The following is an 11,405-nucleotide window of genomic DNA, read 5'->3' as shown; positions in this document are numbered from 1 at the left end:
TTTTGTTTGTGTTACATACGACTTTATTTATAGGGAAAATAAGATAGGTGAAGTGAGCTAAGAAAAGTGATTCTAAGATTTGATTACATACAACTTTAATAAATAACCTATAAGAAAAATAATCAAGGCTAATATATATATATATATATATATATATATATATATATAATAAACTAACAATCTAAAGAAGGGGAATTTAGGATTGGGATTCAATGTTATCAGCCTACCTGAATAATACATAACTTCGAGTGGTCTAAAATTGTCATTGATGGGTTAATCCTGCATCCTAGGCTATTCGAAGTAGGTGGACCCTGTATACTTTTTTCTTAGGTTGTTCGAATTTCTGTGTTATTTGGACAACCTAATAACACGGGATCCCAATCCCAAAATTGAAGACTAATTAAACAATGATGGACAATATAAAAGGGTCATCTATGGTTATAATGACTTCACTAGTTTGCATTGAGGTATCATGTGAATTGTGATATTTGAATTTATCTTCTAAAAAATTTTAGGAGATTTCTTTTGGGGGGGGGGGAGGGGGTTATTGCACTCAAAATAAACTTAAAAGTGATCTAAATGATCAAATGAACTGATATTCGAACAATAATAGAATATTCTAATTGGATTATTTTAATACAACAATTTTCAACATAGCCTAATTCGGTTGGTTCATTACCCTACCCAAACAATAATTAAAACCAAAGTTTGGTAATTGGTAGTGGGAGGAGGGTCCTAACTTGGACCAAACCCCAGTTGTAAATAATAATGTGCTGAGTTGATTGTTGATACTGACCATTTTGTGAGTTTGAAAACTTCGATTCTTTATGAAAAATGTTTGTATTATTAGTTTTCAACAAATCTCTTATAAAATTATGTGGTGGTCCAAAACGAGCAAAATATGGACCGCCAATTAATAGTTGACGTAATAAATACTATTTAGATTACACGTTAGTTTGTAAATATGATAAGTATCACAAGACAACCCACATTTTAGTTACTATAGCAAAAGGTATAATACCTTTCACAACACTCCCCATTTATGTTGGACGGTTTTTATTATGGTTGCCAATTTTTTATACGACTTTTGAATTGGACATAAAAAAATTAGCGGATTAGGGTTTAAGGGTCTGACCCATTAAATTAAATGTGTTGGGTTAGAATTGACTTATTTAGTCTTATACTCATGCCTCAACACACAATATTTAAGGCTAATAATTCTGGACACGACTTACAAACTCAACACGTAATTAGTAGATTACGGTTAAATCTTATACCCATATCTCAATAATTACCACCCCTAGCTTTTATGGGTAAATTTAGGTAAAAGCTTGCAATTCATAGCAATTTTCTGTAAACCTAGATCTTGGACTAGGGCATTGTGGATTCACCAACGGGCAGTTAATTTAAATTTGAAAACTCAAAGCAACAGTCACTGAAAAAAGAAGGAAAAAGAAAGGAATATATATGGTATTTATAATTAGAGAGAGAGAGAGAGAAAAAAAGAAAAGGGAAAAAAGAGGGTAATCATCCTCCACCCTGCTCACATGGAAAAGAGGCTAGAAAGTTGAAAAAGCTGTGTGTCTCTCACACTGGTCCTGAGGAAACACCATTATGATATGGTGGTGGGTCGTCTTACCTATTCTCACGACCCCACGAAAAGCTGGTTGCACCAAAGACATAACAATTGGACCCACCAACAAAAAAAATTCTGACCAATCAAATTATTAATGTGGCCCTACATCAGACTACGACGTTTCATTGGTTGAATTAGGATCCTATACTTCGGTTGTTTGCAATTGAATTGCAGTATAATTCAGGCAGCTGGGGTTGCAGCCTACAGGATCACTTACTTATTTCATGCAAATTCCAATCTTGGTAGGAATTGAGATTTCTTGTTATTAAATTGTTTGAATTTTATAGAAATTTGATCGGTCGCCTAAGAAAGGGAGGTTGTGGGGCTCACATGCCTCAACAAGTGAATTGAGCATCATATGCTATTAAAGATAGCGGATTATGCAACCCCTTTTCTTAGGCTATTTAGATTTCACAAAATTAGATAACCTAATAATAAAAATCTGCAGGCATCTCACATAGGGCCGTAGAATCCATTTACCTCGGACAGCCCCATTCTTTGTAGGATTTGTAATTCTCTTGTAATTCGACAATCCAAATTTCAAAAAAACAATTGAATATTTTTGTGGAGCTCACTTGTCCAAACATGTAAATCTCATGTCATGACAGCATAAAACAGGTAATTTTTGCTGCCCATTTTCTTAAATGCTTGAATTTCACAAAAAAATCAATCTAACAATAAAAATTTGCACGCATCTCAAGAAGGCCGCAAAGCCCACTTAGCTCGGGTAGCTGCAATCTTTGTAGGAATTCTAATTCTTTATTATTAGATTATCTAAATTTCACAGAAATTGAACATTTTTGTAGAGCTCACTTGCTCAGAAAGAACAAGTAAGTCTCACGTTATGAGCGAAAATGATTCTCTCTAGTTGAATTCAACGGGAGAGAAGCTGGTCCCTTCTAAATGAAAGGCAAAATTGTCAAAATAATTATAAAATAACAATTTTACCCTTCTAAATGAAGGAACCGGTTCCTCTCCGGTTGAATTAACTGGAATTGATTCATTTCCTGTCATGAGTGTTTAAAACAGGTAATTATTGTTGCCTTTTTTTTTTTTTTTACATGTTTGTACAAGATAAGGAGAGAGATTGAAACTAGTGTCATCCACTTTATTAGACATAATTCTAATCGATTAAGTTACTTCTTATAGACGCGAACCATTTTCTTACAATGCTTGAATTTGACAAAAAATCAAACATGTAAGGTAAGAAAAGGACATCCTCGTCCTCTCTGCAGGGGTATCCGAATTGCTTATCCTCCCTGGATTGTCGTATACGGATGACATTTATTCTTTTTAATTAATAATTTTTTTGGGTGGGGCGATGCTTTGTTGATGATTTATGCAGACCAACCAAAAAGAAGAAGACGACAAAGCAATTTTAATTTTAATTTTTGAAGCTTGTGTATAATCCAAAATGGCATAGAAAGAACATTCCAACCACAAACTTTTACAAACCAAAACATGCTCATCACCAAACGTTTGTCTCTTTACGCAATTACAAAACGACGTTCGAATGGAAATTTCCATAACGTAATAAGCTTATAATTGTCCATAAGAAAAAACCAAATATCAAAAGCAAAAAAAAAAAAGAAAAAAGAAAAAAAGTATAAACAATAAAGCCAACCAAAAAAATAAAGAAAATCACATTGCCCAAGATTTCTTTCCTTTTCTTTTGCCTCACTCACATATTCTCAAAGATGGAAAGTGGAAAAAATGTAAAAAAAGAAAAAAATTGAAATGGTCCCAATTCTTATAATGATTAATGCTCCTACATTTCCAAATATAAAATGTGAAAATTACAATGAATTTTAGATTAATTGTTATTAAATTTGGATTCAATTGTAATTTTCACGGTCACATTAAGAAATATACACTTTAATTTTACTATCATAGCCACTGTCACGTTAAGAAATATACACTTTAATTTTACTATCATATCCTTGCTTGCGAAACAAGAGTCATTAAAAACTCAACAAATTTAAATAATTAAGAAAATTTCAAATAAAATAATGCTACATCATATACCCTTCATCCATTGTCCAGATAATATCAGTGTCTATTTATTAAAAATAAAAATTCACCATTTTGATCTAAAAAAATAATGCTACATAATATAATCTAAAAAAGGAAAAAAAAATAAAATTATGCAATGATTTTCCACGTGTCAAAAACTAAAATAAAAAAGCAGTTGGGGCCCACGAAAGCAAAAACCTCAAACCCTCACCTTTCACTTTTCAAAGTCGGTAAGACACAACCCTCATGTCTTCCCATAGCTTGAGTTTTACAGCACACACATCAGAAACAGCACAAAGGAGAGAAGGAGTCGCTTCTCTCTTTCTTCATAGAAGCATGCAAACCCTGAACGATGTCATAGTTTCCATTTCTACCCTTCTCTACTCCCTTAATTCCCCACTTTTGACTTTTCGCGGTCATGGCCGTCTCGGACGTCGAAGCAGTGCTAGATTTCTTGAGGAAAAACGGCTTTTCCGAGGCCGAGTCCGCTCTCAAAGAGGATATGATTGAAAAGGGTGAACTGGGTTCTTTTGATTTCGAGAAATTCTTCTTTCCAATGGTGCCCCCGCCCCCGCCGGTGAGAATTCCGTCAAGTCTCAGGCGATCGGAGACTCCGGGTGGCGGGGAATCTTCTAGGTCCGAGGACGATGAGTTTGTCAGCTTGGGGTCTTCCACTTCGGATGTTTGCTCTTCAGGTGCTTGTTCTTTTGCATTGAGTCTATATTAGTCTTTGTGTAACAACATGCAAAGTAAGTGTAAGATTCTCTCGCTTCTTCAACTTCTTGTTGATCTTCTGTTTGGTTTCTGAGATAACTGAGGAAAATGAAATAAAAGAAATGTTCTTATAGTTCGATTATGCTAATCTGGTGTATTAATCACTTTCGGTTGAGTATAATTTTTTATTTATTATATTTTTTTTGTTGGTCCTAGATGATGAAATATATATTATGGCTCAAAAATCAAGATTTTGTTTTCTCTGGTCAGAGTAATTTATGGTTTGATGCTCATTTCTCTGTTTGGTTAACAAAGTGTTCCGATCTTAATTCCCGCCGGTGGTATTATAATATAACTTAAATGATTAAAAATTCATCAATTTCTACACTTTTAAAATAAGCGGTGATTTAGTATGCCGAGGTCTTGAGTTCGAACCATGTATTTGTCATTGACCTCTCATTTCAATTAAATATTTTGAAGCTTTTGATGTAAGCATGGTTTTGTGAGAAAGCACACAATTGAGACTCTACTTGAGCCTTCATAAGACAAGGTTGTATTTAGTACTGTTTTTTTTCTAATGAATTCTCAGCAATCAAATAGGAATCGTTGTACAGCACTTAAATTGCTGCTCTCTTGGTCGCATTGGTAAACTTCATTGGTTTCATTATTTCCTCATGTATGTCAAGTTGTGTATTTCTCATCTTTTGTTAGGAGTAACATGAAGTAAACCTAAATTAGTTTTAGTAAACTGGCCCGTTTTGATTGTGATCCCACTGTACTATAAGGCTAGAGTCATTCTTTTTCTCCAGAAATGGAGTAAATTAAATTTCTCCACTATCATTCTGTCACTACCACTTTCTTTTCTATAATTACCCAATTGAAGAACCAATTCATTTGTCAACACTTGCTGCTTCATCACCACAGTGTTTGTTGGTAGTGCATTGCAGCACTCTCAAAAGTTTTTGTTATTGCAGGATTCATAAACCCATATGGAATTCAGTCAACATCCCAGGATAATTCTGAAGCTTCATCAGAGAATTTATCTCAATTTGACACAGCACGCGATTATCATGATTTTGACATGCAAAATGACCTGTTTTGGTATGATGAGAAAGATGATAGTGACTTCATGACTCCCTGCTTTGAAGGGCCGGACTTCTTTGCCTGTCCAAGTGAAGATAAGTTTGTCACGACTTCAGAGAACGAGAAGCAACATGAGAACTCACTGGATAAGAAATGTCTTTTTTACCTTGCTCCCCTGAATGATGAAAATGAGGTTCATGTGGTGGATTATTATCATTTTGGTAGAAATTATAAGCTTGGAGGAGGCATTCAAGGGGAGACCAAAGGTGTTGCTGCTTATGGTTGTTCAGACCCCTTTTGTAAATGCGGTGCAGAAGCTGGAGGATTTTATGATGGGACTCCTGTAGAGCACAACTACCCAAGCTCTAAAGAAACTGATTTGAATGATTGTCAGTTAAAGGTTGCAGAGGATATTCCCACTGATTGTGACTCTGCTGCACAACATAACAAAAACAAGACTAACTACTGTGCTAAAGGGGGTTCCCCAAAAGACTGGGTTGGAGGGTTTAAAGGTTCCCCTGACTTACATGTTAAAGTTGCTGAGAAAGATTTCATACCAAATGGAATTGACAGCTTTGAATTTGAAGAAGGTGGAAAAGGAAATGCAGAACCCCACGAATCTGACGCACCTGCAGAAGGGGAGGATGTTACTGATGAGCTTCTTATGTATAATACTCATGATGATGAATATGAATTATTTGACCTAAAAATCATACACAGAAAAAACAGGTTCGTTGGAAATCGTTTCATTTTTGCTTTCGGTTGCATCATGGTTAATTCTTAGTTTCAAGTCCTCAAGAAATTTTTCTTTGTTTCTTGAGCAAAGGTGTCACAATTTATCTGGATTGAAATGACTTGTTCTGACTTAGGAGCATACAATGCCTTTTGAAGTTTGATTGTAGTCGCAAATGCTTCATGCCATCAGTTCTCTATTTTGATAGAGATTTGAAGCTTGTGTATTTGCAGGTTGATATGTAGCAATCAGTTGTACTCATGTATTATGCCATCTACAGGACTGGATTCGAAGAAAACAAGGATCTGCCTATTGTGCTGAATACCGTCATTGCAGGCAGATATTATGTGACAGAGTACCTGGGTTCGGCTGCTTTCAGTAAGGTTGCTCAGGCCCATGATCTTCACACAGGAATGGATGTTTGCCTGAAGATCATTAAAAATGACAAGGATTTTTTCGATCAGAGCTTAGATGAAATTAAACTTTTAAAGCTTGTCAACAAGCATGACCCTGCCGATGAACGCCACATTTTACGTCTTTATGACTTCTTTTATCATCAGGCATGTCCAGTATTCAAATAATTCATTGTGTGTTTGTTTTAGTTGCTTAATGTGACTGAAAGATTACAAATGTAATTTACTGTACCTAATGTTCAAAACCATATGATTTTTGTATGTCTGCTTTTGGGTTTGGGTATGTATATAGACATCATAAAAAGGCTAGGTACGATAATCCTGTTAGAATGATTGATTGCATTTTTTACAATAGCATGCTATTTATTTATAATGTAGCTCTTAACGTATTGTAGAACTTCGTTCTTGGTGAAAATAATGCAGGAGCATCTCTTCATTGTTTGTGAACTCCTCCGGGCAAACTTATATGAATTTCAGAAATTCAATCAAGAATCTGGCGGAGAAACTTATTTTACTTTGAGCAGATTGCAGGTTTGTTTATTTGGAAAATTTACTTCCAGTGCCTTTTCTGTTTGATTTCTTCTGTTAGTTTGTTTTGTCTAGACCTTTAGTCTTAAGGTATGAGTGCCTTGGCTCAGACAGTCCATATTTCTGACCCAGGATTTATAGCTCTTCCAAATGAAGACTTTTTGTTTGTTAATGTGCAGTTATTAGCCATTTTACTAGCATGGAAGTTTCAGCTGGTTGAAGCATATATTCAAATATAGAAGTGAAACAACCACCATGAAACTTAACTTTATGCTTCAAACATTTCCTCTTGACAGGTCATAACCCGTCAATGTTTGGAGGCATTGGAATACTTGCATCACCTGGGAATTATTCACTGTGATCTAAAGCCAGAGAACATTCTTATCAAAAGTTACAGAAGATGTGAGATAAAGGTTATTGATCTAGGAAGCAGTTGCTTTAACACGGACAACTTGTGCCTATATGTACAATCCCGTTCCTATCGAGCTCCTGAAGTAATCCTAGGCCTTCCGTATGACCAAAGGATTGACATGTGGTCTCTTGGCTGTATCTTGGCTGAGCTATGCTCTGGGGAAGTATGTCTTCATTTTGCTTTGTCTCTGTTATTAAATTAAAGTTAGAATGTAATAGTACTATATGCTTGCTTTTGAGTAAAGCCAATTTCAGTTCTCTTTGTAACTGTTGATTCTGATTTTTTGTTTGCTATCAATATCAAGAAATGCATCCTCTAATTAGTGAGATATTCTGTGGGCATATATACGTGTTCACCAGGTGCTGTTTCCAAATGATTCGGCTGTAATGATCCTTGCGCGCATGACTGGGATTCTTGGCCCTATTGATCTGGACATGTTGGAGCAGGGGCAGGAGACACACAAGTATTTCACAAAAGAATATGACCTTTATCACATAAATGAGGTTTGGTTCCCATTTTTTCTGTCTTGATATGTGAAGTACATGGTTTTCTCTGAACAAGATATTATGAATTTTGAGTCTTGCTTGCAGTTGTGACACATGACATGTTAACTCATTCTCTTGTTTAGTGAAAGAGCATTATAAATCCAAAGTTGAAAACTTGTTATTTTTCATGCCACTTGTTATTCATTTTATTTGAATTTAAATTAAAGAGAGCAGTTTTGGAAACTTATGCTTTCTGTCCTTTTTCCCCCCAAATAAATAACATGAAAATACCCTTCTATCATTAAAAAAAAAAAAAAAACAAGACGGAGTGGCCTCGAGCCACCCTGCAGCCACCCTTCTATTTGGGGTGGCCACCCTGGTCAGAGGGAGTAGCTTCACGGCCACCCCCAATAGAGCGGCATGGCTCTATTGATATCTTCTCAAAACACATCTTAGGTTCTGAAATATTTTCTCAAAAAAAAAAAAAAAAAAAAAAATTGATAATCTTAAATAGGACTAATAATATGGCTGAGAGAGTAGTATTTTGCCCAAGAAGAGGCTACAGAATGAGGATCTCTCTTTTGGAGTTATGAAACTATATTAAATTATGATGTATAACCATAGAAGAGGCTACAGAATGAGGATCTCTCATTCTTTATCTGTAAAAAGGCAGAAATACTTCAGAGAAGTAGTATATATTTGTAGACTGTTAAATTCTTTTTTCTTTCTTTTTAATGTAGAAATGCAGAAATACTCGAGAGAAGTACTATTTATATATATGGTGATGGATTGAAAGTGTGAACCTTTTCCTATTAGTCAGTAAGGAATTACACTTGAACTCACATATGACATGATGTGTTCAGGAGACAGACCAATTGGAATACATAATCCCTGAGTCATCCCTGTTGGAGCATCGCCTGCAGGTTACTGATTTTGGGTTTATCGACTTCGTGACAAGCTTGCTTGAGATCAATCCAAAGAGGCGTCCCACAGCAGCTGAGGCACTAGAGCACCCATGGCTCTCCCACTTGTACTAGGCCGCTTCTTGCTGAAATCTATGGAGTTCTTGTCGGATTATTTATGTCAGTTTTGGCCTCTTAACCCGGATTGCGTTTCAGATTTCAGTTTTGTTTGCGCATATGTTGTTACATGGGCTTTTTTGTACTGTACATTTAATTTATTAATTCACACATACGTACTTTTTTGTACAAAGCTTCTGCTCAATTCTTTTCACCCTTGGTTGATGACTATGAGGGTTTGTAAGAAGTTCTTCTTTAGAGCTATTTGTTCTATGTGCCTACTCGTCCCATCCAAGTCGCAAGCGAGGAAACGGGACCGAGATTCCTTGCAATCGGGTAGGCGTTTTGTTAGGCAACCTATCTATTGAATTGCCTCAAAAACCGTCATTTCCAACTATCCATTTCTTCGCGGCTTGCCAAGAAACCATTGGTTGGACTATTTATTTAGCTCTTTTTTTTTTTATCATTTTTTTTTTTTTTTTTTAATAAGTTTGAAGTTTGTACTAGGTCTTTGCTGAGCACACAAGCTCCTCATTTTGTATTGTATATTTTTTTTTTATTAATGCAATTTGTTTTTAAAAAAGGATAAAGGTCCACTTAGGATAGGTTTCTCACTCAACCTAATCTATAATCTGAATGCTTTATGACTACCATGATAAAGACACGGCTTGGAAGCACATGTAATTTCATATATACCAAATTCATGCACGTCCAAGATAATGGTCGGCTCAACTCATCAGAGGTTTCTCATTCAACGCAACCTTTGATCTTTATTTATACACTTATCGTACACCAAGTACTAGAAATAGTGAAGATAGAAGATTAGAGAAGTTCACTGAAGTTCAGAAAACAAATTGACAAAGTCTAAGTAATGGTGTATTAATGTATAACTGATGAAGCGTCATCCCTTTCTTATATAGGCTGCTTGTTCCCGTCTTCCTTTGGTTGGGCTTTGGAGGAGGTTTTTGGAATGATAAAGCCGTTATTTGACCTAGTGAGAGAGAGAGAGAGAGAGAGAGAGAGAATTAGTTAGAGTATAAAATAGAATGAGTTGCGGCTTTGAAGTTGAGTCATGAAGGAGGGGATCTATAGGCCGGATTAAAATGTCTTGGTACTATGTATGTGCATACTATTAAGCTATTAAATACTAATAGATGAGTGGAGCCGCCAAAAAAGATAAATGGTTACCATTGGGTCAATGTCAATAGAGTGAGCTGTCGTAGATGTCGACTGCGAAGCGTGGTGGTATGTTACGATTCTAATGTCTCTCATGAATTAAGTTTAATCTTGACTATATGTATATAAACTCTTAGACACTCTACCCATATAAACTAATTTTCAAGAATAAATTTTACTCAAAGTTTGTATAATTGATCCACAAAATTTCAACCAGTAGAGATAAGTTCTCAATACGTGAGTCTTAACCCTAAGGGGGGTAGCTATACCAATTTTATTTTATATATAATAAGTGCATGGTATTGGGTACGCTCGAGTGTAGCATATCATCTCCCTCCTATGAATCATCACTAATAATTACCAAGGACAAAGTCTTAAAGAGGGAAAGATTGTCTCTTCTGATTGGCGGATTCTAAATCCAAAGCCTCCATCTTCTTTTCGCTTTCCTCCTTTTGTCCCTAAAATCTTTGCAACCCCACGCTTCCCTGTAGCGCGTGCAACTCTTCCTCAATCATTCCGCAGCCCCGACCCCATCCATCTTCCTAGTCCTACGCCAGCTTTCACATATTTTAATAATAATAATATTCAGCTACACAAAAAGGAGCACGTAAAATGAAAATCAATTATTATATAATTAAAATTTAATGTTATTATATATTATTTAATTTTTTTTAACGTAATTTAAATGAAAATTTTGTCCAAGTTTATTGAATGTTTGAAATTTTAATCGAACTAATATCTGAATTGTAATTTAAAATATTTCATAATCAAGATTATTGGGGAGTTTTCTATTATTTAAAAATTAATAAAATTCATACAAGTTACCTTGAGAACTAAAAATCTATTCATACGAATCAAAGGGAAAGGGAGTATCTTAACACTAAAAAGACTCATAAAATGGAGTTTTATATTGAAACTATAAAAGATAACACAATATATTCCATATAAAAATAATAATTATTAATATTACAAGCATATATTGCACATTGTTTTCATGAAATCATAATATATGAAGACAAATGAATTTAGTACCTAATAAAATCAATATATCAAGTTATGATTCTAAACGTGCACTTCTCATGAGTTCATATATTCCAATTAAAAAAAAGAAAAAGAAAAAAAAGAGTTCATATAATAGAATGAAAAATGCTAAATACTACACCATAATTCAATTCTATCACACTAGACTGATG

The 11,405-nt window shown here is 34.9% G+C and overlaps 1 protein-coding gene across 1 annotated transcript; it reads left to right on the top strand.

Moving 5' to 3' along the window:
* Positions 1-3,898: 3,898 nt before the first annotated feature.
* LOC132187584 (uncharacterized) lies at positions 3,899-9,250 on the top strand. Its single transcript, XM_059601937.1, has 7 exons — positions 3,899-4,344; positions 5,338-6,175; positions 6,460-6,739; positions 7,016-7,123; positions 7,417-7,695; positions 7,892-8,035; positions 8,881-9,250. Exons 1-7 carry the CDS (start codon positions 4,068-4,070, stop codon positions 9,052-9,054), a joined length of 2,100 nt encoding a protein of 699 aa, XP_059457920.1. The 5' UTR covers positions 3,899-4,067; the 3' UTR covers positions 9,055-9,250.
* Positions 9,251-11,405: the final 2,155 nt, after the last annotated feature.

This window comes from Corylus avellana, chromosome ca7 (genome assembly GCF_901000735.1).
Source record: "Corylus avellana chromosome ca7, CavTom2PMs-1.0".
Taxonomy (NCBI): domain Eukaryota; kingdom Viridiplantae; phylum Streptophyta; class Magnoliopsida; order Fagales; family Betulaceae; genus Corylus; species Corylus avellana.
This window is presented reverse-complemented; position numbering and strand designations above follow the sequence as displayed.